At 39.8% G+C, this 25,767-nt stretch overlaps 1 protein-coding gene across 7 annotated transcripts in view; it reads left to right on the top strand.

The window, feature by feature from the left end:
- Window positions 1-25,767, top strand: part of DCAF5 (DDB1 and CUL4 associated factor 5) — a 112,754-nt gene that overhangs the window by 48,907 nt on the left and 38,080 nt on the right. For 6 of the 7 annotated variants that reach the window (XM_005605272.4, XM_070249673.1, XM_023627984.2 and 3 more), the window contains exon 6: window positions 22,695-22,908. In XM_005605272.4, coding sequence (XP_005605329.2) covers window positions 22,695-22,908 — 214 coding nt within the window. Of the gene's footprint in view, window positions 1-22,694; window positions 22,909-23,414; window positions 24,285-25,767 lie in introns of those variants that run through there. The other variant, XM_023627985.2, reaches the window with a different exon arrangement.

Raw genomic sequence — 25,767 nt, 5'->3', positions numbered from 1 at the left:
ACCAACTTCTTAGTTTAGCTTTTTTTTTTTTTGAGGAAGATTAGCCCTGAGCTAACATCCGTGCCCATCTTCCTCTACTTTATATGTGGGACACCTGCCACAGCATGGCTTGCCAAGTGGGGCCGTGTCCACACCCGGGATCCGAACCGGCAAATCCCGGGCTGCCGAGGCAGAATGTGCGCACTTAAACACTGTGCCACCAGGCCAGCCCCAGTTTAGTTTTTTAAAGTACAAGTAATGCTGGTGAAGATGTGGAGAGACTGGATCACTCATACATTGCTGGGGAATATACAATAGTATAGCCACTCTGGAAAATAGTTTGATAGTTCCTTTATAAATTAAAAATAAACTTACCATATGACCCAGCAATTGCACTCTTAGGCATTGATCCAAGAGAGATGAAAACTATTTTCGCACAGAAACTTGTACTTGAATGTTCATAGCAGCTTTATTGATGGTAGCCAACAGCTGGAAACTCCTGATATGTCTTTCAGTGGGTGAATAGTTTTTAAAAAACTCTACATTTATACCATAGAATATTACTCAGTGATAAAAAGCAGTGAACTATTGATATGTGCAACAATTTGGACGAAGCTTAAGGGAATTATGCTCCTTGAAAAAGCCAATCTCAAAAGGATACATACTGCATGGTTCCTTTTACGTAACATTCATGAAATAATATAATTATAGAGATGGAAAACAGGTTAGTTGTTGCCAGATAGAGTAGAGGGAGCGGTTGTTGCTATAAAGGGTAGCATAAAGGAGTCTTGTGGTGATGGTAGACATAAGTACCTTAATTGTTGTGGCCATTGTACACATGATACAGTTGCATAGAACTACACACATACACACACACACAAATGAGTGCACATATAACTGACAAAATCTGAATAAGCTCTGTAGATTGTACCAATGTAAATTTCCTGGTTTTGATATTATACTATAGTTATACAAGATAGTAACATTGGGAGAGGCTGGTAAGTGTGCAAAGGACTTTCCTGTGCATTTCTTTGCAACTTCTCTAAATCTATAATTATTTCAAAATAAAAAGTTGAAAAATACAAATAATTCCTGATAATGTTCTCCTTTTAAAATTCTCAATAAGGCTGAAGTCCCTTCTGACTACCTCTTCGAGTCCTGGTCTCCTGCCCCCTCCCCTGGGAGTAATGAGTGTTAGGAGTTTGTAGTATATGCTTCCAGAACCTTTTCTTTGCTTTTATATACTAATACATGTACCCATAGAAAATATATGGTGGTGTTTCTATATTCACGTGTGTTTTTCACACAAATGATGTACTACAACTTGACTTTTTCACTCATCAGTATGTGTTGAGAATTTATCCACATATTAACACATCCAGATTTATCTCATTTCTTTGCCAGTTACCACCCCTAGGTTACAGCAGGAGAAGCAGGCCAAGGAGCTCTCTCTTTCTGTGAAGGAGGCCCATTAACTGATCATTATGACTGTGGCCTGAGGGGCAGGCTTCTGATTAGTCACTCATCTTGGGCCTGACTGTTATCCTTTCCAGACATCTTGGAGGGTGGGTGCTTGTCTTCGTGCTCACTCTCTGCTGTGCTCCAGAGCATCAGTGTCTCCTGGCGAGGAGCTTTACATGTGCCTGGTGCCCTGGCTTCTGTGAGTAGAGCCCCAGTTTTTGCAGCTGCTGCCTAAGGGATCCCCTTGATTGCCTAGCTCTGGCGGCCCAGGGAGCTTGCATTCCTGGGTCCCATGGGATGGTGGCAATCAAAGAGATAGTTCTTAGCAGGCTACCATCCCCAGTGCACTGTATAGACTGGACTGTGGCACACTCACCAGTCTTTCTGTGAAGGAGGCCTCTTTGCTTATCCTGGAGCTTTGGCCTGAGGGGCAAGCTTCAGATTTAGCAACCATTTAATGGCCTACGGAGCTTCTAGGATCATAGGCAGTGGATGCCATCTTGGCACTCCCCTGTGCCCTGTACTCCCCTGTGCCCTGCTCCAGCTCACCACTATCACCCAGAAAAGAGCTTAAACATTTGTCTGAAGCCCCAATTTCTGTGACTGCCACTCAGGAGACACCTCCAGATAGCCTGGCTCTGGTGGCCAACAGGGAATACACTTGCAGTCCCACAGGACTGTATATATTTGCATTCTTTTAAAAGCTGATGTCCAAGGGTCTCATTTCCAGACAGCCTGAATCTAGGTGCTGAGATCCTCCACTTTGGGATACTGACAGGTCTTGGCACATCCTCGACTACTGGGAGCTATTTAAAATATAATAGGCTGCTTAGATAAGCACAAAGCTTTGACAGATAACCGGGAGCTGAGGCAGGGTTGAACGACAAGGTTCATTTCTTAAATGAGGCCACTCCTTCAAGACTGGGAGAGGTGGTTGTTTCATCTACTGTATGGAAGCCAACACAGAGAGTCAAGCAAAATGAAAAAACAGAAATATGTTCCAAATAAAGGAGGAAGAAAAACCTCAGGAAAAAACCTTAATGAAACAGAGATAGGTAATCTACCTGATAAAGAATTCAAAGTAATGGTCATAAAGATGCTCGCTGAACTGGGGAGAAAAATGTATGAACACAGTAAGAACTTCAATAAAGACATGAAAAATATAAGAAAGTAACAAATAGAAGTCACAGAGCTGAAGAATACAATAACTAAACTGAAAAATACACTAGAGGAGTTCAACAGCAAACTAGATGAAGCAGAAGAAACAGTCAACTCAAAGACAAGGCAGTGGAACTCAGCCAATCAGAGAAGCAAACAGAAAAGAATCAAACAAAGTGAAGATAACCTAAAGGACTTATGGGACAACGTCAAATGGACTAACATGCACATCATAGGGTTCCCAGAAAGGTAAGAGAAAAAGAAATCTTATTGGAAGAAATAATGGCTGTAAACTTCCCTAATCTGAGGAAGGAAACAGACGTTCAGATCCAGGAAGCCCAAAGAGTTCCAAATAAGAGGAACCCAAAGAGACCCACATTAAGATACATTATAATTAAAATGTCAAAAGTTAGACTAGGAAGGAAACCATGAACAAAACGAAAAGACAACCCACCAACTTGGAGAAAATATTTGCAAATCCTATATCCGACAAGTGGTTAATTTCCAAAATGTATAAAGAACTCATACAACTCAACAAGAAAAAGACAAACAACCCAATCAGAAAATGGGCAAAGGATATGAACTGACAGTTTTCCAATGAAGATATACAAAAGGCCAACAGGCATGTGAAAAGATGTTCAATGTCCCTAATTATTAGGGAACTGCAAATTAAAACTACAGTGAGATATTACCTCATACCTGTCAGAATGGCTATAATTAACAAGATGAGAAATAGTAAGTATTGGAGAGAATGTGGAGAAAAAGGAACCCTCATACACTGCTGGTGGGGATGCAAACTGGTGTAGCCATAATGGAAAACAGTATGGAGATTTCTCAAAAGATTAAAAATAGAAATACCATATGATCCAGCTATTCCACTACTGGGTGTTTATCCAAAGAACATGAAATCAACAATATGAAGAGATGTATGCACCATTATGTTCACTGCAGCATTATTAACAATAGCCAAGATGTGGAAGCAACCCAAGTGCCCATCAACCGATGAATGGATAAAGAAAATGTGATATATATCTATGTGTGTATACACAGACACACACAATGGAATACTATTCAGTCATAAAAAAAGACAAAATTGTCCCATTTGCAACAAGATGGATGGACCTTGAGGGTATTATGTTAAGCGAAATAAGACAGAGAAAGACAACACTATATGATTTCACTCATATGTGGAAGATAAACAAACACATGAATAAGGAGAACAGCTTAGTGGTTACCAGAGGGGAAGGGGAAGGCAGGGTGGGCGAAACGGGTAAGGGGGCGCATATGTATGGTGACAGATAAAAACTAGATTATTGATGGTGAGCACTCTACAGTCTGCACAGAAACTGATATGTAGTAATGTACACCGGAAATCACACGATGTTATAAGCCAATATGACGTGAATAAAATATAAAAAATTTTTCTTAAAACTTAAAGCTAAGGAGATGGGGCCGGCCCCATGGCCAAGTGGTTAAGTTCACATGCTCCGCTTCGGTGGCCCAGGGTTTTGCCAGTTCGGATCCTGGGTGGGGACATGGTGCCACTCATCAAGCCATGCTGAGGCGGCATCCCACATGCCACAATTAGAAGGACGCACAACTAAAAATATACAACTATGTAAAGGGGGGCTTTGGGGAGAAAAATGAAAAATAAAATCTTTTAAAAAAACAAAATAAGGAAAGAATATTAAAAGCAGCAAGAGAAAAACAAGTTGTTATGTACAAAGGAACCGTCAAAAGACTAGGAGCAGATTTTTCAGCAGAAACTTTGCAAGCCAGAAGGAGTGGCATGATATATTTAAAGTGCTGAAAGAAGAAGGCTTCCAACCAAGAATACTTTACCTGGCAAAGTTATCACTCAGAAGATAAAGAGAGATAAAGAGTTTTCCAGATAAGCAAAAGCTAAAGGAGTTCATCACTACTAAACCAGCCTTACAAGAAATGTTAAAGGGACTTCTTTAAGCTGAAAAGAAAGAGGTTCTGATTAGTACAAGAACACATAGGAAAGTGTAAATCTCATTGGAAAGATAAATATATAGTAAAGGTAGTGGATTAATCTCTTATAAAGCTAGTATGAAGGTTAAAAGACAGAAGTAGGGAGCCAGCCTCATGGCCAAGTGGTTAAGTTGGCACACTCCGCTTCAGCGGCCCAGGGTTTCGCCGGTTCGTATCCTGGGCACCCAAATGGCACCGCTCATCAAGCCATGCTGAGGCAGCATCCCACATACCACAACTAGAAGGACCCACAACTGAAAATACACAACCATGTTCCAGGGGGCTTTGGGGAGAAAAGGGGAAAATAAAATCTTAAAAAAAAAAAAGTAGTAAAAATAACTGTGATTGCAGCAATTAGTTAAGGGATACACAAGATAAAAAGATGTAGAATGTTACATCAAAAACGTATGACATGGGGAGAGAGTAATGTTGAGCTTTACAATGGGATCAAACTTAAGTTGTTATCAACTTAAAATAGACTATTAGAGATATAAGTTATTAATGGATAGACCTCATGGTAATCTCAAAGCAAAAATTTATAGTAAATACATGAAAGATAAAGAAAAGGGAATATAAGCTTACCACTAAAGAAAGTCGTTAAGCCACAAAGGAAGAGAGCAAGAGAAGAAGGAAGGAACAGAGAGGAACTACAGAAACATCCAGAAAACAATTAACAAAATGGCAATAAGTGCATACTTATCAATAATTAACTTAAATGTAAATGGACTAAATTCTCCAGTCAAAAGACATAGAGTGGCTGAATGGATGAAAAAACAAGCCCTGTCTGTATGCTGCCTAGAAGAGACTTCAGATGTAAGAACATGTACAGACTGAGAGTTAAGGAATAGAAAAATATAGTCCATGCAAATGGAAACCAAATGAAAACTGCACTAGCTATACTTGTATCAAACAAAATAGGACATCTGAGAGATCCACACAGCCACACATTTGAAGGAGGGGGTACTGGATCCCTTGGGAAGCAGTGGAAGGAGGTGAGCAGATCTCCTTCCCATCCCCAGCAGCAGCGATCTAGGGCATGGAACCTCACACAATGGCTGATGTGCAACTCTGAGAGGAGACGTAGGAATAGGCAGCCCTCTGTGGGAGTGCTCTTGCTCTCAGAGTTGCTTACCAGCCTGCAAGAACACTCCACACCAAGGTGCTCAGACACTGCATAGGTGCCCCCACCAAGCTGAGTAGCCCGGGCAAGCCACCAGTGAGGGTAGAGTAAAAGCATGCACGGGAAAGAAAGCACCCCTCCCCCCGCCACCTAGCACACCAACTCAGGCAGTTGGCTGGGGCAGGGGATCTGCACCAGATCACCTGCGGTTGCATGTGTGAAGCAGTGGCAGCCAGCGGGCAAACACAGAGAGCCATACTGGGACAACTTCCAACAGATGGGCAGAACTGCCAGTGGACACAGTGGGCTTTGAAAACACAGCTCCTGTCCCACTCAGTGGAGGCAGGTGGAAACTGCAACCAGATACTACCACTGTGCACTGCCAAAGGTCCACTCCATCAAATACCATGAAGAAATATATTAATACTCCAGACCAGAAGAAAAATGCCAAGTGTCCAGAAACCAGTCCTGAAGTCACAGAAATTTGCAATCTAAATGACAGAGAATTCAGAATAGTTATTATAAAGAAACTCAATGAGTTACAAGAAAACTCAAAAAGACAGTTCAGTGAACTCAAGAATAAAATTAATGAGCAGAGAGAATTCTTCACAAAAGAGATTGGAACTCAAATATTGGATTATAGGTATTCCAGAGGGAGAAGGGGTGAAGAAATGAGTAGAGAACTTATTTAAACAAATAATAGCTGAGAACATCCCAAACCTGGGGAAGGAACTGGAATTACATGTAAATGAAGCCGATAGAACTCCTAATTACATCAGTGTAAAAAGACCTTCTCCAAGGCATATATTAGTAAAACTGGCAAGAGTAAATTATAAAGAAAAAATATTAAGGGCAGCAAGGCAGAAGAAAATAACCTACAAAGGAACCCCTGTTAGTCTGTCAGTGGACTTCTCAGCAGGAACCTTATAGGCTAGGAGAGAGTGGAATGATATTTTCATAAGACTGAAAGACAAAAACTTTCACCCAAGAATGCTCAATCCAGCAAAACTATCCTTCAGATTTGGTGGAGAAATAAAAACTCCAAAACCAAAGCTGAGGGAATTCATCACCACAAGACCTCCTACACAAGAAATGATCAAGAAGGACCTCATACCTGAAAAGAAAAGGTTGCGGCCAACCCCATGGCTTAGTGATTAAGGTCGGTGCACTCTGCTTCCGTGGCCTGGGTTCGATTCCCAGGCACAGACCTACACTACTTATAGGTGGGCATGCTGTTGTGGTGACCCACATACAAAACAGAGGAAGGTTGGCACAGATGTTAGCTCAGGGCAAATCTTCCTCAAGCAAAAAAAGGAAGATTTGCAACAGATGTTAGCTCAGGGTGAAGCTTCCTCAGAAAGAAAAAGAAAAAGAAAAGGCTTATAAAGCCTTGAGCAAGGAGATAAATAAGCAGAGAAAATCAGGAAATTACTGCTCTCTATAAGAACAGGTTAGCAAACAATTATAATATTTAAGACAAGGGGAAGGAAAGCATCAAAAATAACCATAATCACTTCATTTTAATCACAAACTCACAACACAAAACAGAATAAATTGTGACAACAATAACTTAGATGGGGAAGAGGAAAGGGACGGAAACTGCTTAGGCTAAAGAGAAAAGAAGCTATCAGAAGATGGACTATCTCATCTATGAGATCTTTTATACAAACCTCACAGTAACCACTAAATAAGTCAGAACAGAGACATAAATGATAAAGAGAAAACCGTCATAGAAAATCACCAAACTGAAATGGCAGTCAGAAATACAAGGGACAGGAAACAAGGGAAATATAGAACAACTGGAAAACAAGAGATAAAATGTCAGTATTAAGCCCTCATATATCAGTAACCACTCTAAATGCAAATGGATTGAATTCTCCAATCAAAAGACACAGAGTGGTGTGATGGATTAAAAAACAAGACCCAACAATATGCTGCCTCCAGGAAACACATCTCATCTCTAAAGACAAAAACAGGCTCAGAGTGAAGGGGTAGAAAATAATACTCCAAGCTAATGGCAAACAGAAGAAAGCAGATGTTGCCATACTTGTATCAGACAAAGTAGACTTCAAGATAAAACAGGTAAAGAGAGACAAAGAGGAGCAGTATATAGTGATAAAAGGGACATTCCACCAAGAGGACATAACACTTAGGAATATATATGTACCTAACCCAGGAGCACCAAAGTATATAAAGCAATTGTTAACAGACATCAAGAGAGAAATTGACAGCAACACAGAGGGGACCTCAATACCATACTTACATCAATGGATAGATCGTCCAGACAGAAAGTCAACAAGGAAACAGTGGCCTTAAATGAAATGCCAGACCAGATGGACCTTATAGATGTATCTATAAGATTCCATTCAAAAACAGCAGAATACACATTCTTCTCAAGTGAACATGGAACATTCTCAAAGATAGACCATATGTTGGGAAACAAAGCAAGCCTCAATGAATTGAAGAAGATTGAAATCATATCAACCATCTTTTCAAACCACAAATGCTATGAAACTAGAAATCAACTATAAGAAAAAAGCTGGGAAAGTCACAAATATGTGGAGACTAAACCAACATGCTACTAAACAATGTATCAATGAAGAAATCAAAGGAGAATTAAAAAAATATCTGGAGACAAATGAAAATAAAAATACATCATACCCACTCTTATGGGATGCAGCAAAAGCAGTTAGTTGTAAGAGGGAAATTCATAGCAATACAGGCCCACCTTAACAAATAGGAAAAATTTCAAATAAGTGATCTTAAACTACTCCTAACAGAACTAGAAAAAGAAGAACAAGTGAGACCCAAAGTTAGCAGAAGGAAGGAAATAATAAAAATTAGAGCAGAAATAAATGAAATTGACACCAAAAAGCAGTAGAAAGGATCAATGAAACTAAGAGCTGTTTTTTTAATAAGATAAAGTTGACAAACCCTTAGCAAGGCTAACTAAGAAAAAGAGAAGACTCAAATAAATGAAATTGGAAATGAAAGGCGAGAAATTACAACGGATACCACAGAAATATGAAGCATTATAAGAGAATACTATGACAAACTATATGCCAACAGATCGGACAACCTGGAAGAAATGGATAAATTCTTCAACTCATACGACCTCCCAAAAGTGAATCAAGAAGAAACAGCAAATATGAATAGACCAATCACAAGTAAAGAGATTGAAACAGTAATCAAAATCTTCCCAAGAATCAAAGGTCTGGCACCAGATGGCTGCTCAGGAGAATTCTACCAAACATTCAAAGAAGATTTAATACCCATCCTTCTCAAACTATTTGAAAAAATTGAAGATTGACCACTTCTTAATTCATTCTATGAGGCGACTATCACCCTGATCCCAAAGCCAGACAAGGACAGCACAAGGAAGGAAAATTACAGGCCAAGATCACTGATGAACATAGGTGCAAAAATCCTCAACAAAAGACTAGCAAAGCAGATACAGCAAGACCTTTAAAGTATCATGCATCATCAAGCGAGATTTATATCACAGACGCAGGCATGGTTCAACATCCATAAATCAATCAATGTGATATACCACATTAACAAAATGAGGAATGAAAATCACATGAACATCTCAAATAGATGCAGAGAAAGCATTTGACAGGATCCAACATCCATTTATGATAAAAACTCTCAATAAAATGGATATAGAAGGAAAGTAGCTCAATATAATAAAGGCCGTATATGACAGACCCACAAGCCAACATCACATATAATGGTGAAAAACTGAAAGCCATCCTTTTGAGAACAGGAACAAGACAAGGGTCCCCACTCTTGCCACTATTATTCAACATATTACTGGAGCTATTGGCCAGAGCAATTAGGCAATGAAAAGAAATAAAATGTATCCAAATTGGTAAGGAAGAAGTGAAATTCTCCCTGTTTGTGGACAACATGATCTTATATATAGAAAACCCTAGGGGGCGGCCCTGAGACCGAGTGGTTAAGTTTGTGCCTTCCACTTCGGTGGCCCAGGGTTTTGCCAGTTCAGATCCTGGGTGTGGACATGGCACCACTCATCAAGCCATGCTGAGGCGGCGTCCCACGTGCCGCAACTAGAAGGACCCACAGCTAAAAATATAGAACTATGTACTGGGGGGCTTTGGGGAGAAAAAGAAAAAGTAAAATCTTTAAAAAGAAAACCCTAAAGAATCCATCAGAAGACTATTAGAAATAATCAACAACTACAGCAGAGTTACAGGGTACAAAATCAACTTACAAAAATCAGTTGCATTTCTGTACACTAATAACAAACTAACAGAAAGACAACTCAGGAATACAATCCCATTTACAATCACAACAAAAAGAATAAAGTATCCAGAAATAAATTTAACCAAGGAGGTGAAAGACCTATACAATGACTACTGTAACACAATATTGAAAGAAATCGATGATGACATAAAGAAATGGAAAGATATTCCATGTACATGGATTGGAAGAGTAAACATATTTAAAATGTCCATATTACCTAAAGCAATCAACAGATTGAATGCAGTCCCACTCGGAATCCCAATGATATTCTTTATGGAAATAAAACAAAGAATCCTAAAATTTATGTGGAACAACAAAAGACCCTGAATGGCTAAAGCAGTCCTGAGAAAAAAGAACAAAGCTGGAGACATCACAATCCCTGACTTCAAAATATACTGCAAAACTATAGTAATCAAAACAGCATGGTACTGGCACAAAAACAGATACATAGATCAATGCAACAGAATTGGAAGCCCAGAAATAAAACTACATATCTATGGACAGCTAATCTTTGACAAAGGAGACAAGAGCATACAACGGAGAAAGGAAAGTCTCTTCAATAAATGGTGTTGGGAAAACTGGACAGCCACATGCAAAAGAATGAAAGGGGACCATTATGTTATACCATACACAAAAATTAATTCAAAATAGATTAAAGACTTGAAGGTAAGACTTGAAACCATGAATCTCTTAGAAGAAAATATGAGCAGAACACTCTTTGACATTGGTCTTAGCAGCATCTTTTCAAATACTATGTCTACTCAGGCAAGGAAAACAAAAGAAAAAATAAACAAATGGGACTATATCACGCTAAAGAGCTTCTGCAAGACAAAGGAAACCAGGAAGAAACAAAAAGACAACCCACCAACTGGGAGAAAATATTTGCAAATCATATATCCGACAAGGGGTTAATCTCCAAAATATATAAAGAACTCACACAACTCAACAACAACAACAACAACAAAACAACCTGATCAAAAAATGGACAGAGGATATGAACAGACATGTTTCCAAAGTAGATATACAGATGGCCAAGAGGCACATGAAAAGATGTTCAACATCACTAATCATTAGGGAAATGCAAATCAAAACTACAATGAGATATCACCTTACACCCATTGGAATGGCTATAATCATCAAGACAAAAAGTAATAAATGTTGGAGAAGATGTGGAGAAAATGGAACCCTCATACATTGCTGGTGGGAATACAAACTGGTGCAGCCACTATGGAAAACAGCATGGAGATTTCTCAAATAATTAAAAGTAGAAATACCATACAACCCAGCTGTCTCACTACTGGGTATTTATCCAAAGAACTTGAAATCAACAATGCAAAGAGACTGTGCACCCCTATGTTCATTGTAGCATTAGTCACAATAGCCAGACAGGAAGCAACCCAAGTGCCCATGAACTGATGATTGGGTAAAGATGTGGTATATATACAATGGAATAGTGCTCAGCCTTCAAAAAAGACAAAATTTTCCCATTTGCAGCAACGTGAATGGACCTTGAGGGTATTATGTTAAGTGAAATAAGCCAGACAGAGAAAGGCAAACACCCCATGATTTCACTCACATGAGGAGGATAAACATGTGGACAAAAAGAACAGATTAGTGGTTACCAGAGGGGAAGAGATTTAGGGGCTGGGCAAAAGAGGTAAATGGTCACATATGTATGGTGACTCATAAATAATGTAGACCTGAAATTTCACAATGTTATAAACCATTATGACCTCAATAAAGTAAAATAAATTCCAATGGCATTTTTCACAGAAATAGAACAAATAATCTTAAAATTTTATGGAACCTTAAAAGACCCTGGATAGCCAAAGAAATCTTGAGAAAGAAGAACGAAGCTGGAGTCATCATGCTCCCAGATTTCAAATTACATTACAACGCTATATTAATTAAAACAGTGTGGTATTAGCATAAAAACAGATACGTAGTTCAATGGAACAGAATGGAGAGCCTAAAATTAAACCCACACATATATGGTCAGTTAATTTACCACAGAGGAGCCAAGAATATACAATGGGCTAAGCACAGTCTTTTCTACACATGGTGTTGGGAAATTGGTTAGCCACATGCAAAACAATGGAACTGGACCACTATTTTACACCATACACAAAAAATAACTCAGAATGGATTAGAGACTTGAACGTAAGATCTGAAATCATAAAACTCCTAGAAGAAAGCAAAGATAATAAGCTTCTTGACGTAGGTCTTGGCAATGATTTTTTTAATCTGACACCAAAAGCATCAAAAGCAAAATCAACAAGTGGGACTATATCAAACTGAAAAGCTTCTGTACAGCAACACAATGAAAAGGCAACCTTCTGAATGGGAGAAAATATTCGCAAGTCATATATCCGATAAGGGGGTAATATCCAAAACATATGAAGAACTCGTAAGACTCAGTAGCAAAAAAAAAATCCAATTAGAAAATGAGCAGAAGATCTGAATAGACATTTTTCTAAAGAAGACTCAGAGATGGCCAATAGGTACATGAATAGGTGCTCTACCTCATTAATGATCGGGGAAATGCAAATCCAAAGCACAATAAGATATCACCTCACACCTGTTAGAATGGCTATTATCAAAAAGACTAGAAATAAGTTTTGGCGAGAATGTGGAGAAAAGGGAACCTTTATGCACTGTTGATGGGAATGTAAATTGGTGCAGCCACAATGGAAAACAGTATGGAGTTTCCTCTAAAAACTGAACTACCATATGATCCAGTTATTCCACTTCTGGGTATTTAGATAAAGAAAACAAAAACACTAATTTGAAAAGATATATACCCCCATGTTCGTTACAGCATTATATGCAATAGCTAAGATATGGAAACAATGTTAAGTGTCCATCAATGGATGAATACATGAAGAATTATAGACAATGGAGTATTAATCAAATTCAAAAAATTCAAAGAAGAATGAAATTTTGCCATTTATGACAACGTGAATGGACCTCAAGGGCATTATGCTAAGTGAAATAAGTCAGACAGGGGCCGGCCCAGTGGCACAGCAGTTAAGTTCGCATGTTCCGCTTTGGTGGTCCAGCGTTCACCGGTTCGGATCCCGGGTGCGGACGTAGCACTGCTTGGCAAGCCATGCTGTGGTAGGTGTCCCACATATAAAGTAGAGGAAGATGGGCACAGATGTTAGCTCAGGGCTAGTCTTTCTCTGCAAAAGAAGAGGATTGGCAGCAGATGTTCGCTAAGGGCTAATCTTCCTCTAAAAAACAAAAATGTCAGAGAAAAACAAATACCATATGATCTCTCTTATATGTTGTATCTAAAAACAAGCAAAATCCACAGAAACTAAGCTCATAGATACAGAGAACAGATTGGTGATTGTCAGAAGCTGTGGGACAGCCTGGGCGATGGGGTGAGGGGAGGTAGGAGAAATGGCTAAGCTGTACTTGCTTTTTGTTTTAGTTTAAATAAATTGAATTTTTTTTAAAAAGAAAATTTCCAAGACTTTTGCCCTTTTTAGTTCTCCCTAAAGCAAGATTCTTGAAAATGTCACTCAAAAAAAAAATTTGAGTCAACTCTGACTCCCTCTGTTAAGAATCAGCTTAGATTTTTCTTCTAGGAAGTCTTTTGTGACCACACCCACTCTTGTCTCCCCAGTGGAGTGTAGATATTATTCCTGTGTCTCTGACAGCATATGTTCCCCTTACTACAACACCTGTCCCTCTTTAATCCTTGAGGGTGTCTTCATCTTATTTCATCTTTGAATTCATGTGCCTAACACAGTGCCTAGGATAGTTAGCAGATACACAATAAATGTTTATTCAATAAATGCATGCATGAACGAATGAGTTACTGAACTACAGGGAAGGGTGTGAAGTGAATGACTTAGACAAGTCCTTTTAGCCCTAATGCATTGTCATCTGATACTGTTGTTTTTTGCTGAGTGGAATAATCCATCTCTATCCACAGTGTATTCTGTGAAATCTTGTTGAACTAAGAAGCAGAAAAAAACTTGCTGCTCCTATTTCTGCTGCTTATCTATTGTGCCCTCAGGGCCTTGGTCTCCTCCAGTATAAAATAAGAACAATATACCTCCACTGTCTACCTTACAGGATTATTATAAGGATTAGATGATACAACATACACGCAAACATTTTAGAAATTAAATTTAGCGAAGAACTTGTCAATTCTTCAGGGGCATCTATTGTGATATAATTCCTTCAGTGAATTCTTCATGGTTTGAACTTTTTGTTTTGTGATCACAGCTTTGACTTCTTTATTTGTTGTGAGTCACATATTTTAGATAGTGACTTCTTAGTACACTCTCAGTAATCTTGGCTTCATTTACCTTTGAATTTACCAATGTATGGAAGACTTTCTAAGAACATTGCTATTGTGTCTGGATTCTACATAAAATACTTTGTGTTTTGAATCTGTTTTTTATTCCAGTAATACAACTTTGCCATTTATTTATGGATGCTTTGGAAGTGGGACAGTGGATCTACAGAAAGAAATGAAATTGAGTGTAGTTTCAGACCTAACTTGGTGACTGTCCAATGCTAACCAAGGGTGGCCTGTTCAGTACTTAGAAACTTACCAAAGGAAGGAGATTATTTGCCCTCTCAAGAAGGATGGTGAGAGACACTGAAATTTTCAGAGTTCTTTGAAAATTTTTGTCTGATTCTCATTATATGAATTTAAAGTAATGATTTAATTTCAGATTTAGCGTCTGCGCCAGAATCCTGTGGGGCCAGCGTATTATTTGAAATTTCCATTACAAAGCTCTTTAAATTCTCTATTCTCATACTTTTCTCAAAGCTATCTTCTGTGATCTCCTAGTTAAAGAGGGAGTATGTGTGAGATGGCATTTTACAATAATGTATTTTCTTCTGATTACAGGAGAAGTTCATGTTCATTGTAGAAAAACTTGGAAAATGAAAGAAAGGTATAAAAAAATAAGAATTACCTAAATTCTGTAGTCTAACTAATATATCTTCTTGTTTGTCTCAGTACATCCATCAGTCCAAGTGTTTATCACTCTCTGTTTTTAAATATAATTGGGTAGGGCATGTATTCAAAACCTGTGGAATTCACTGGTCACTTTCTGAAACCTGATAGGTGAGTTTTCTTTTTTTTAACTTACAATTGACTTTTAAAATTTAATTATTAATTTTCCTTTCGAACTTTTATTCTACAAATATCAGAAACTTGCCTTAAAGTATAAGATATAATTAAGAACCTGTTTATCTGATAAACTCTTCCTTCTTGTTGGCTGCTTATTATCAGGTAGATGAATTTAATGCACCTGAAGGATGTGTGGTGGTGTCACATGAAGAGGGGGAGATCTGGGTGGTCATTGGCCAATCATTTTACTTTCTGGGCCATGATTCTTTGTCTGTGAAAGAGAACTTTGACTCAGATGATCTCCAAGCCCCCTGCTATTTCTAATTTTATGCTGCTCTGGCGCTTTCCACTCAAGATTAGGTTTTGTGGGCATACAACTGTCAGGAGTCATGTGAACCTTGGTGGAGCCTGTTTTTTTTATGGTCTAAGTCAGGGTCTTTCAAACTGCTGCTCATGATTCATTAGATCATTCATTCATTCAACAGCTTTTTATTGAATGCCTATTATGTGTCTGGCAGTATTTAAACACTTGGGATACACAAGGTAAAGATATAAAAGCTAATAGTGTAGAGGGAAGGAACAAATAAGAAACAAAATAAATATGTGAAAATATATGGTCTGTAAGATGGTGATTCATTTAGTAGTGAAAAATAAAGCAGACAAAGCAGACAGGGAGAATTGGGGAAGTTGCATTTTTGCATAGGGTGTCAGGAAAGGCCTAACTGAGGAGGATATCTGAATGAAGAGGTAAGTGCGTGAACCATGTTCATATCTGGGCAGGAGCATTCTGGGTGCAGGACTGCAAATGCAAAGGCCTGAAGCGGAAGCGTAACTGGTGTGTTGTAGGAACAGTAAGAGGGCACCATGTGGTTGAACTAGTAGGGTAAGAAGAGTGCTAGGAGGGGAGTCAGGATCATAAGGGATGAGAGGAGCGAGGGGTTGTCTAGGGCATTGTTGGCATTGTAAGGAATTTGGTTTTTACTCTGGTTAAAGTGGGGAGCCACTGGAGGATTTTCAGCAAAGGAGTGATGTGAGCATCCCTCCAGCTGTTTTGTTCAGGATGAAGTGAAGCATGGGCCAAGAGTGGAAGAAGGAGACAAGGTAGGAAGCTCTTTCAGTAATCCAGTGGGTTGTGAAATCAATTGAGCTGGTTACAAGTACTTATTAAATAAAAAATATAGAACAGATGAGCCAGCCCGGTGGCATAGTGGTTAAGTTCGCACACTCCGCTGCGGTGGCCTGTGGTTTGCAGGTTCAGGTCCTGGATGTGGACCTATCCCTCATCAATCCATGCTGTGGCGATGTCCCACATACAAAACAGAGGAAGACTGGCAAGGTATTAGCTCAGTGACAATATTCCTCCATCAAAAAGAGGAAGATTAGGGGCTGTTCTGGTGGCACAGCAGTTAATAACACACATTCCACTTTGACGGCCCATAGTTCACTGGTTCAGATCCTGGGTGCGGACATGGCACCGCTTGGCAAGCCATGCTGTGGTAGGTGTCCCGCATATAAAAAAGTAGAGGAAGATGGGTATGGATGTTAGCTCAGGGCCAGTCTTCCTGAGCAAAAAGAGGATTCCAGCACTTAGCTCAGGGCTAATCTTCCTCAAAAAAAAAAAAAAGAGGAAGATTGGCAACAGATGTTAGCTCAGGGCCAATCTTCTTATGACGAGAAAAAAGAAAAACATATAGAATAGAAAACCATGTGTTGCATATAGTAGGCGGTAAGTATTGTTTAATGAATTTATGCTAAATAAATGTTGGTGTACTGGGATGCAGTATAAAATTACTTATTACTATTAAAAAGTTTGAAGGCCATTATTCTAAGATATTTATATTACTGGAACTAGAGGTGACTTTGGGTTTTGGACACATTCTCAGGGAGTGGCTCTGGCATGAAACAGGCTGTCTTCCTATAACCGTGTTTCATCAGTCAGCAGTTTGGCCTTCTTTCCCTTTCCTTTATGTTCCTCTCTTCTCTTATTTCCAACTGTTTGCGAAGAGTTCTTAACAGGAGGTACTAAATTGTGATTTTTGTTTTCAGACCCTCTTCTGCTTAGGTTTTTTTTCCTAAAGATCCTTTGTCTTTTTCCTCTTTAACATTCCTCTGGCTTTGTGGCCTTGTGCCCTGTCAGTCAGTGCGCCCACCCCGGGTTCTTCTCCTGCCATCAGGGACTGCCCGTTTACCTGCATATATTCCCACCTACTCCTGCACTGTTACTGTTGCTGTAGCAACTGTCATCTCGATCTCCCTCCTTCCTCTTGCTTTTTTCTGCCTCCTGCCAACCACTATTCATTAAACTCTCCCTTCTCAGTTTTACACACTGTGAGGTCAAGGCTGATCCTTGTAATCACAACTGTCAGAAGGTAGGACCAGGAGTAGTGTTAAGATGAAGATTAAATGGCTGCTTACGAAACCCTTCTCTATTTTCCGCAGCTTGGGGGGACGGGGGATTTGAATAAGCCAGGCCGTTTGATGAACTGAGATGACTAAATGTTGAGTCCCTAATTCTGTGGAAGAGTCATGAGTATCCTAGAACAAATCTGTTATGGCATTGCCGCCTCATTCATTTTGAGACCTGGGTTGGTTCTCTGTGACTCTGGGAATGGCTGGGCCAAAGGCAAAAATGTGGGCTCTAGATCATTTCAGCTCTGGGCCTGTCCCTGTTCTGGAAAGTGATGATTAGAAGCACTTTAAAGCCTACCATCCATGTTTGCCATTTGATTGTCTAGAGATCTCTTTATCCTAAATTTAGTCAAGCCCTTCTGCCGACTTCAGTCAATCTTAAATTTCTGGATATTCAAAAAGGGAAGGAAATTTTACTACATACACTGAACCTGCATCTATATTTCAAGCCAGAGAGGCTTGGTGGTGAATAATGTTCTGAGGCAAATAAGTTTGTTCAGTCACAGAGCACAGTGTGTCTTTCTGAAGCTGTTGTCCAACAGTTTTGGTTTACTCTAGAGAAGTCTCAATCTTGGAACTGAGGATTGTAGTAGAAAAAAAACAAAAGAGAAAGCCCAGGTTCTTCCCCTTCCAACTCACATAAACGAAATGGTTAAGGGATTATTGGGACCCTGAACACACTTGAATGGAACTGGTATGGGCCGTTACTCCCTGAACTTGTTCACTTTTTAACTAATTCTAGTGTCCTCTAGGATTTGTCATATTCTGTGGATTGAGTTATAGGAAGTACAAAATGTCCCATATTTCTTATGGATCATCCTGTGCTAAAGCAGAAACTGGAGGGGAAAGATTTTCCCCTACCTAAAGGACTTTGGTTTGCCTCTCTGGTTGTACGATACCAGCTCTGATGTCTGTGATTTGGAATAGCAGTGCCTTGACTCCAGGCATTTCACAGGTTTTAGAAAACTTTCACGTAGAAACTATGAGTAAATTCATGCCAGTGGGCTTTGGAAAACCTTGTTGGTACCATCAGAGGAATTACTTAATCATGGATTTGTGGAAATCTAGGTTCATAGAGCCTGATCTTGGAACCTTTATCAATGCTGTGTCTCATGCTAGACATGATACTGCTACTTTCCCTGGAAACAGCCTCAGCTTATTTCTCTTCTGTTTCGAGGCCTTAGCCTTGGCCAAATACTTGTAAAAATATTCTGTTTACCTCACCAGAGCAATGAAGAAGTCCAGTTGTGTATTTTTCAAGGGGCCCAAAAAAAACCAAAAAACCAGGAGACCACGCTAGTGAGCAATATTTTCCTAATGTTCTGAGGTTCTCTTGCTTTTCGTCCTGGATCTTTTACATGCTGACCCTTGGATCACCTCCTGCCCCATTCTTGTTGCATTTTATGACAGATTCTTGGTTGAGGATAGGTTGGGAATAGATTTATTGTTTTTTTTAAATAGGAATATTTTGATTTGAAGTCATTTTAACTTGTTGCTAGTCATTTCAAGATATTGCTCAGGTCATTTGGGTGTGTAATGGTAGTCTCTTTTCTCTAGAGGAGTGGAGATAGTGGCATCTCTGTTATCATGATCAGAGTCCAGAAAGTAAGTCAAGATTGGGACATTCTTGTGTACAGGTACCCTCAGTTCTCCAAAAGGAAACGAGAAACTTCTCCTTCAGGGAATGTGTTGAAAACGGGAAAAAACATTTCAGGTATTGTTGGTGGAGTGGAACTCTGACCTCAAAAGGAATTGGAGTCCTTTCTGCTAACAGAAATGGGGCTGTCAAAAGTGCCATATTGTGTGGTTGACTTTTCATTGAATCTCTGGCAATTTACTTTCTCTCTACCTTGTTTGTACCCCCTACCTACCATCCATCTCTTCTCCCAAAATTCCAAAATGAAACTATGATTCTCAAAGTGTAGTTTGAAATTCAGATTCCCGGGCCCTCTTCCGAAGTTGAATTAGAATATCTAGGGGTAGATCCTGAGAATATACATTTTTTAAAAGTCCCAGATAATTTCTCATGCACATTACACCTGGAATCATAAACTACAGGATCTTTGTCATTATCTTTATAAATTGACTGTGAGCGCAAACTGCTTCTAAGCCTTTTCTTCCTGATGAACTAGTTATCTTTACCATTCTCATCAGGAGGAGCCTGCTGCAGAACCCCTGCTGAGAAATTACTGTTAACATAGCTCACTTTCTGGATTTCAGGTGTCTTTCCATCCCCCTGTTAGGAATTGAATGTTGCACCCAAACATGAAGTATTCAGTTTTAGTAGCTGCTGCTCTTTAGATGGCACCCCTAAACACTCTAGGAGCCGAATTCCTATGTATCTACCCTCTCTGTGTGAGAGAGAGGAGTTCCCAGCGTGGAAGCATAGGTGAGAGAGAAGTTAGAAAAAGACTCCTGTAGAGGGGCCAGATTGCAAACATAGATCAAGCAGCTTGGGGTGGGAATGGGATGGGCCTGGATGCCTGTCCCGGGCAGTCTTCTACAGGCCTGACTAGAATGGGCAGAGGAGGTTCCTGTTAACAGATAGAAAGGGTATTTGCCAGAGGCCCCAGCTTTCCTGTCAGGGATGCCTGAGCTGATGCAAACCCCTGCTGCTATGGCTGGTGGGGCTGGCCAAGTTTCTTTTTGCTGAGTCTTGTTTGCACCCCCAACTCCTCTTCAGTCCTACAGATGCTGGTTTATTTGCTCACTCCATGCTGGTCTTGGATTGAAAGCCTCTCATTGTTTTTGAGCTCAGTGTTTAGATAACACCACATGCCTGTGGCAGCTAGGGCACCCTGTAAAGGAAATGCCTGGGCTCTAACAGCCCCGGCATTCATTCTCTGTATGTGAGTGGATGTGGCCTGTGTTTAGGACCATTATAAGAACATTTCTCTGCAGGGATTATTACTTGGGGGCCTTCAGGTGTCCCAGGCTTCTCCTTGATGTTTAGAGTTCTAGGGACCGTTTTCTAGGTCTCTTCTTCCTTCCATTCCAATCATAAGAAGATTAAAGTCTGTTTTGCCCAAGCCTTATTTCCACACACAGCTGCTGTACCAGAGCATTCTTCCCTGTGGTGAGAAGACTGCTTTGCAGGGCACAGGACCGACTGGCTAGTGGTGGTGCAGACTGTTTTTATGACCAGGCCAGATTGGCAGCTGCCTTTGCACTGTGGTTTCAGGGGTTCCTTTTCCTATAGGGTATCTCCTTTCTTGTCTCCTTAATCTTGCCCATCACTCTCTTGCTAAAAAAAAAAAAGGAAGAAAATATTATCTTCATTCAATATTAAATCTCTTCTGATAGCATATAGCTCTTTAAGTTTTCACTTAGTAAAATACCATTAAAACTTCTTTCTTAAAAGTTATTCAGGGGCTGGCCCGGTGGCCAAGTGGTTAAGTCTGCACACTCTGCTTCGGCAGCCCAGGGTTCGGATCCTGGGCGCGGACATGGTACCGCTCATTAGGGCATGTTGAGGTGGCATCCCACATGCCACAACTAGAAAGACCCACAACTAAGATATACAACTATGTACTGGGGGGGTTGGGGGAGAAAAAAAGCAGGAAAAGAAAAAAAAGAAGATTGGCAACAGTTGTTAGCTCAGGTGCCAATCTAAAAAAAAAAAAGTTATTCAAATAAATCTGCTAGGCTGTAATTTAGGTATCTCAAGCCCCTTTCCAGTTCTGCAATTCCCTATAATTTATAAACTTTTTTATAGTTTGTAGTAAGCAGAAGCAATGTCTGTGTGAAGCAGAGCAATTGGTACTCATTTGTGCAGCATCCCTGATGCATATACCTAACCTTACTTTCCTACCAGTAATTCAGTGCTCCAAGAATTGAAGAAAGAAAAGTTGGTTGTGACACGGACAGTCAGCATTCATTCCTCCATAATAAAATAGTGTCCGGGTAATCATGGATACTGACTACTAGAAAGATAAAGCACACACAGATACACACAGACACACCCCCACACACGCCGTTTCTTGCTTAGTACTATATAATTGGTTCATGTTCATGGCCATCCTAGTTCACTGTAAAATGGACATATCTTCTGAGTCATCAAAAGAAATTATTTAGAACCATACTATGTGACTTTTTATTAAATGTTATGAACATTATGAAACTATGGAAGAGTATTAGGCAACCAGAGTATACCACTCCCTAGTAAAGCTGGATAAATGGAATCACATATATTAACCAAAGTATATTTCAAAACTAAATATAAACTTGTTGGGAATTGTAAAGGGAAACAAGTCATCTTGCCTTTCCAATTGTTGTAACTACTTGCTCTGCATTTAATTTATTTTTTTTATTTATTTATATTTTTTTAAAGATTGGCACCTGAGCTAACAACTGTTACCAATCTTTTTTTTTTTTTTTTGGTTTTTCTCCCCCAAACCACCCCCAGTACATAGTTGTACGTTTTAGTTGTAGGTCCTTCTAGTTGTGGCATGTGGGATGCTGCCTCAGAGCGGCCCGATGAGCAGTGCCATGTCCGTGCCCAGGATCCGAATGAGCGAAACCCTGGGCCGCCAAAGCAGAGTGTGCAAACTTAACCACTTGGCCACAAGGCCGGCCCCTGCATTTAATTTAAAATTTTTCTTTAATATTTACTCTCAAGTCATGCTGTAGGGAATATAAAACTTCTGTAAACAGATTAAAAATTCAAAAATAAATGCCTAAATAATTAAGTGATTATTATTGAAAAAATATCCAGAATAAACAATAACGTATCTGTTTTTCTTGCTAATGGTTCTTGTAATTCTAAAATAAAGGATAAATACACCCCTTAAATGCCATCCAGGATTAGCCAGTGGCAGTGGACACAACTCACTTCCTACAATCTTGACAAGTATCTATTTGATTATGCAGTTAGCTGGGGTAAATGAAATAAGCAATCGTTTTAATATGTCTCTTCTTTCAATATGCTTGTGTTATCTTTTTCCCATAAATTTACTGGTAATTCACCTTTTGTGGATTGAAAAGGGGAATCGACAGGTTAAATAACTTGCTTTAATATAATCAAGGAGCTGTCCTGTCCTCATTATTACCTTCTAGCCCACTGCATAGAAACACCTCTATGCCGAAATTCAGGTGTACAAGCATCACAGGATGCTCTGGGCACATGTTGGGGAGAAATAAATGTGGTGTATTTTGTAGACTCTTGTCCAACCTCCCTCATGCCTGATTCCTGTGCTTTCTGCCTTCCAGTTCTCTCCTGCGCTATGGTGGCAACCTATCCCTTCAAAGTGCTATGAGTGTGCGATTCAACAGCAATGGGACCCAGCTCCTGGCCCTGAGGCGTCGCCTGCCCCCTGTGCTCTATGACATCCACTCCCGCCTGCCTGTGTTTCAGTTTGACAATCAGGGTTACTTCAACTCTTGCACCATGAAAAGCTGCTGTTTTGCAGGAGATCGTGACCAGGTAAGTGCCTTCTGCCTCCTGCATCCCACACTCATGCTCCTCTCGGATTGCTGTTTCTGTACTGGTCTTTATTTCGCTTTAGCATCAAGTCAGGTGGAAACAATTGAGAGGAACAATGAGTGTGTGGGGACATTCTGGCTTAATAGTGAGTTTCCTCATCAGAACTGCCATTGGGTAATATGAGGCACTCACCGTAAACCAAGGCTGGGCAGAATATGGTTCTGAGCAACCTAGCTCTGCCAAGTTTGTGAACAGATTTTAAGATTCTAAGAATGTATCACTTCAAAAGAAAGGAGGAGGTCCATGGAAAATTAGCCTGCCAAAAAAAGATAGACCTTTTTTTGTATCAGTAAAACACAATGATGAATGAAACAAACTAAGTACCCTCCAAGAGACATAGATCCTGAATAGCCCCTTAGGATGGCATTTTTTTCTTGGATGAAATGGGCTGAGCAGCTTTGTTTGAGAGGAAGCCAGATGCTGACTCTTTTCCTTTTTATTGCCAGCATCACAACTGAGCAGGAGAGCCCAAGCTGTGAGTTTCCAGCCTTTTTATACTCTCTCTGGGAATCGAGATACTGATGTTGACTTAGAACTGGCAGTTTTAAAACATGCTTAGCATTCTTGCACCTGTCTGTCTTGGCCATAGAATTTCTGAAGAGGATGTCAGTGAGTGGATCACTTGGACTGGTCTGAGGCTGGTCTGAGTACTGAAGCTGACTAAAGACAAATATAAAGAAAGATTGATCAAAGAAACAGGTTTTTTTCCTTTTCAAACACAACAAATCTTATTGCTCCTTCACGTCTAGATTGGAAAAAACAGAAACCTTAGTCTCTGGTTAATGCTTAGTGTTCTCTTTAGGTCCATCAACTATGTCAAATTTTGACGTATATTCACACATGCTATACTCCACCTCTTTAGAGTTATTTGTGGGCAAGTTTCATAAAAGAAATAGCTCTTTGAGAACTTGTGAAGACCCTGCTTTTCAAGGCAATAGCTAGGATTTTTCTTCTTTAACTGCTAGAGGTTGCTAGAGGTTCTTCGACATCATGGCTTTAGGATTAGTATACAGGCGTACCTTGTTTTATTGCATTTCACAGATATTGTGCTCTTTAAAAATTGAAGGTTTGTGGCAACTCTGCGTTAAACAAGTCTATCAGCGCCATTTTTCCATCAGCATTTGCTCACTTCATGTTTCTGTGTCACATTTTGTAATTTTCACAATATTTCAACCTTTTTCATTATTATTATATTTGTTATGGGGATCTGTGATCAGTGCTCTTTCATGTCAGTATTGTAATTGTTTTGGGGTATCTTGAACTGTGCCTATGTAAGATGGCAAACATAATAAATGTTGTGTGTGCTCCACCAACCAGCCATTGCTCTGTCTCTCTCCCTCTCCTCAGGCCTCCCTATTCCCCAAGACACAAAAATATTGAAATTAGGCCAACTAATAACCCTACAATGACCTGTAAGTGTTCAGGTGAAGGGAAGAGTTGCACATCTCTCACTTAAATCAAAAGTTAGAACGATTAAGCTCAGTGAGGAAGGCAGGTCAAAAGACAGGCTGAAAGCTAGGCCTCTTGTGCCAGTTAGTCAAGTTGTGAATGCAAAGGAAAAGTTCTTAAAAGAAGTTAAAAGTACTCCAATGAACACATGAATGATAAGAAAGTGAAACAGCCTTCTTGCTGATGTGGAGGAAGTTTTAATGGTCTGAATAGAAGATCAAACCAGCCACAACATTCCCTTAAGCTAAAGCCTAATCCACAGCAAGGCCCTCACTCTCTTCAATTCTCTGAAGGCTGAGAGGGGTGAGGATGCTGCAGAAGAAAAGTTTGAAACCAGCAGAGGTTGGCTCATGAGGTTTAAGGAAAGAAGCTGTATCCATGACATAAAAGTGCAGGTGAAGCAGCAGATGCTGGTGTGGAAGCTGCAGCAAGTTCTCCAGAAGATCTAGCTAAGATCATTAAGGAAGGTGGCTACACTAACCAACAGATTTTCAGTGTAGACGAAACAATCTTATATTGGAAGAAGTTGCCGTCTAGGAATTTCATAGCTAGAGAAGTAAAGTCACTGCCTGGCTTTAAAGCTTCAAAGGACAGGCTAACTCTCTTGTTAGTGGCTAATGCAGCTGGTAACCTTAGGTTGAAGCCAATGCTCATTTACCATTCTGAATAGCTTAGGGTCTTTAAGAATTATGCTAAATGTATTCTGCCTGTGCTCTATAAATGGAACAATAAAGCTTTGCTGACAGCATAGGTTTACAGCATGGTTTACTGAATATTTTAAGTCCACTGTTGAGACTTATTGCTCAGAAAAAAAGATTCCTTTCAAAATATTACTGTTCATTGACAATGTACTGGTCACCCAAGAGCTTTCATGGAGACTTTCAATGAGATTAGTGTTGTTTTCATGCTTGCTAACACAATATCAATTCTGCAACCAGTGGATCAAGGAGTAATTTCGACATTTAAGTTATAGTATTTAAGAAATATGTTTTATAAGGCTACAGCTGCCATAGATAGTGATTCCTCTGATAGATCTGGCGAAGTAAATTGAAAACCTTCTGTGGGCTGGCCCCGTGGCCAAGTGGTTAAGTTTGCGCACTCCACTGCAGGCAGCCAGTATTTCGTTGGTTCCAATCCTGGGTGCGGACATGGCACTGCTCATCAGACCACCTGAGGCAGCGTCCCACATGCCACAACTAGAAGGACCCACAACAAAGAATATACAACTATGTACTGGGGGGCTTTGGGGAGAAAAAAGGAAAAAAATAAAATCTTTAAAAAAAAAAAGAAAACCTTCTGGAAAGGATTCACCCTGCTAGATACCATTAAGAACATTTGTGATTTCATGGG

The sequence above is a fragment of the Equus caballus genome, chromosome 24, assembly GCF_041296265.1.
Source record: "Equus caballus isolate H_3958 breed thoroughbred chromosome 24, TB-T2T, whole genome shotgun sequence".
In the NCBI taxonomy this organism is placed as follows: Eukaryota; Metazoa; Chordata; class Mammalia; order Perissodactyla; family Equidae; genus Equus; species Equus caballus.
The sequence above is the reverse complement of the archived record's forward strand: the minus strand, read 5'-3'. Positions and strand labels throughout refer to the sequence as shown.